The sequence below is a fragment of the Heptranchias perlo genome, chromosome 8, assembly GCF_035084215.1.
Source record: "Heptranchias perlo isolate sHepPer1 chromosome 8, sHepPer1.hap1, whole genome shotgun sequence".
NCBI lineage: Eukaryota > Metazoa > Chordata > Chondrichthyes > Hexanchiformes > Hexanchidae > Heptranchias > Heptranchias perlo.
Window position 1 is genome coordinate 91653746 of NC_090332.1, and position 2743 is coordinate 91656488.

Consider the following 2743-nt stretch of genomic DNA (forward strand, 5'->3'; position numbering starts at 1 on the left):
TCGAGCCCGTGCTGAGGTTATTGTGAATTTAATGAGTAAATTGACAGATTCACGATTCTGATGCCGAGCTTCACCCACTGGGGTCACAGGTGGGGATAAAGAATGATGGGGAGCAACTGAGGGGAGGAAGGAGGAGAGAGGAAGTGGCTGAGGGGAGGAGAGAGGGAGTGGCTGAGGGAAGGAGAGAGGGAGGGAAGAAGGAGGAGAGAGGGAGTGGCCGAGAGGAGGAGAGAGGGAGCAGCTGAGGGGAGGAGAGAGAGAAGGATGGAGGGAGGGAGGAGGAGAGAAAAATCCATACAGAGAAACCGAAAATACAGAGCAGGTCTCCACCACTGATGTAAATTCACCTGCAACCAACATCACTAGAACGATTATCTGGTCTTTATCACATTGCTCTTTGTGGGATCTTGCTGTGCACAAATTGGCTGCTGCGTTTCCTACATTACAACAGTGACTACATTTCAAAGGTACTTTATTGGCTGTGAAGCACTTTGGGACGTCCTGAGGTGGTGAAAGCTGCTATAGAACTGCACATCTTTCTTTCTTTTCTCTCTTTATTGGGTATCTTAAGCTACATGGAGATTACTCGTGTTTTACTGATCTCGATTTCTTGTGTCCTTTCAGAAACAATGAAGGACAGACTCGAGGAATTGATAGAATGTTCGAAATCTTATCAACAGCCAGCAGAGGCCCAAGATGAGGTGGATCTCTCTCAGGAAACCTTGGTGTTTGAATGTGATTTCATTCTACAGATGCTTTACAAGGAAGTCCACCAGATTCGGGATGAAACCGGGCGGCTGAAAGTGGACATCAGACGTCTAGGAAAACAGAACGCCCGTTTCCTGACCTCAATGCGACGCCTCAGCAGCATCAAACGGGATTCAAATTCTATCGCTAAAGATATAAAAAGCCGTGGTGAGGGGATCCACAAGAGACTGAAGGACCTGACCTCCTACATAGAAGAGATAACAAACAACCACGGACCCAATGCCGCCATTGCTCGCATTGCCAAGGCTCAGCACTTTGTCCTCTTACATGCTTTTCATGACGCCATGTTAGAGTACAACACGGAGGAGATGAAGCAGCGGGAAAACTGCAAGACCCGGATCCAACGACAGCTCGAAATCATGGGCAAGGACATCTCCAGCAATGAGATGGAGGACATGATAGAGCAGGGCAAGTGGGACATGTTCTCCGGGAACCTGCTGAGTGAGGGGAGAGGGGCGCGGACTGCACTGTCGGAAATCGAGCAGCGCCACCGGGAGCTCCTGAAGCTGGAGACCCGCATCCGGGAGATTCATGACCTGTTCCTGCAGATGGCAGTGTTGGTGGAGCAACAATCGGAGACGTTGAACATCATCCAGGTCAACGTACAGAAAGTCCAAGACTACGTCGGCGAGGCCAAAGTTCAGCTGAAGAAGGCGGTGGAGCATCAGAGGAACAACATTTGTCGACAGATCTTCTGCTGTTGCTGCCCCTGAGACTGTATCTGGCCATTGCCCCATAGCTCAACAATCCCCCCTCCACAAGGGAATGCTCAAAGACATTGGCTGTTCCATAAAACATCTGGATTGTAGCCACAATTTTATCTTTTAGTGGCCGACTTTCTCTGTGCCAATAACCTGTTCAAATTAGAGGGAGGGACTTAGATTGCAACATTTGGTTTGATCCCCATTCCTGACTCTGACATGTCCATTTCTTTTTTCCAATTCTCGCAAAATTGTGGCTCATCTAACTTGGCTTCCAGACCTGGGAAGAATTACATCTCTTGTGCTCCTGGGACAGAAGTTTACACATCAGGAGGGCAGAGTGGGGATTGGAGTGAACCCACTCCACTGGATGGGAGATTGTCCATGGATCAACATGACTGAAGTTCTCACTGGTTCTCGGGATGTGGGCGAGGCCGGCATTTATTGTCCACCTTCAGTTGGCCCAAGAGGGTGGAGCTCGACCTTCCCCTTCAACTCTGAACTCCTGACTTTTGTTCCCAATGTGCATTAAGACCAGACTTCCCCTGATAGTTGGGGGCAGGGGATTAACATCGTACGTTTATATCAACAGCTGCTCACACTTAGATTTGCTCTGGGACTCATGGTATTTAATCCTCCAGCAAATCGCTCCTGATTTGTATTCCCACAAAGCTTCAGCCAGAGAACATTGCAGTGTTTGGTCACAGGCCTCCGGCCTCCTGCCTCTCCTCTGGCCCATCTGCTCTTGAAGTGAGATCTAGGGCATGATTTTATAAGGGAAAAACGGGTGGGTTGGGGGCAGGGGGACATTCAAAATCGCAACCATTTTGCACCCGCCTCCAACCCGCCCCCAGCCCACCCCCCCCAACCCACCCTCCAACCCGCCCCCCCCCACCCGCCCCTCCAACCCGCCCCCAGCCCGCCCCCCCAACCCACCCTCCAACCGGACGGAGAGAGAGGGGACGGAGAGAGAGGGGAGGGAGGGAGAGAGAGGGGACGGATGGAGAGAGAGGGGAGGGAGGGAGAGAGAGGGGAGGGAGGGAGAGAGAGGGGAGGGAGGGAGAGAGAGAGGAGGGACGGAGAGAGAGGGGAGGGATGGAGAGAGAGGGAAGGGAGGGAGAGAGAGGGGAGGGAGGGAGAGAGAGGGGAGGGAGGGAGAGAGAGGGGAGGGAGGGAGAGAGAGAGGAGGGACGGAGAGAGAGGGGAGGGACGGAGAGAGAGGGGAGGGATGGAGAGAGAGGGAAGGGAGGGAGAGAGAGGGGAGGGAGGGAGAG

General features: G+C 52.6%; 1 protein-coding gene across 2 annotated transcripts in view; it reads left to right on the plus strand.

The window, feature by feature from the left end:
- Nucleotides 1-2426, plus strand: part of stx11a (syntaxin 11a) — a 19017-nt gene extending 16591 nt beyond the window's left edge. For both annotated transcript variants that reach the window (XM_067989546.1, XM_067989547.1), the window contains exon 2: nucleotides 625-2426. In XM_067989546.1, the coding sequence (XP_067845647.1) occupies nucleotides 625-1481 (857 nt within the window). In that variant the 3' untranslated portion in view covers nucleotides 1482-2426. The remainder of the gene's footprint in view (nucleotides 1-624) is intronic.
- Nucleotides 2427-2743: the final 317 nt, after the last annotated feature.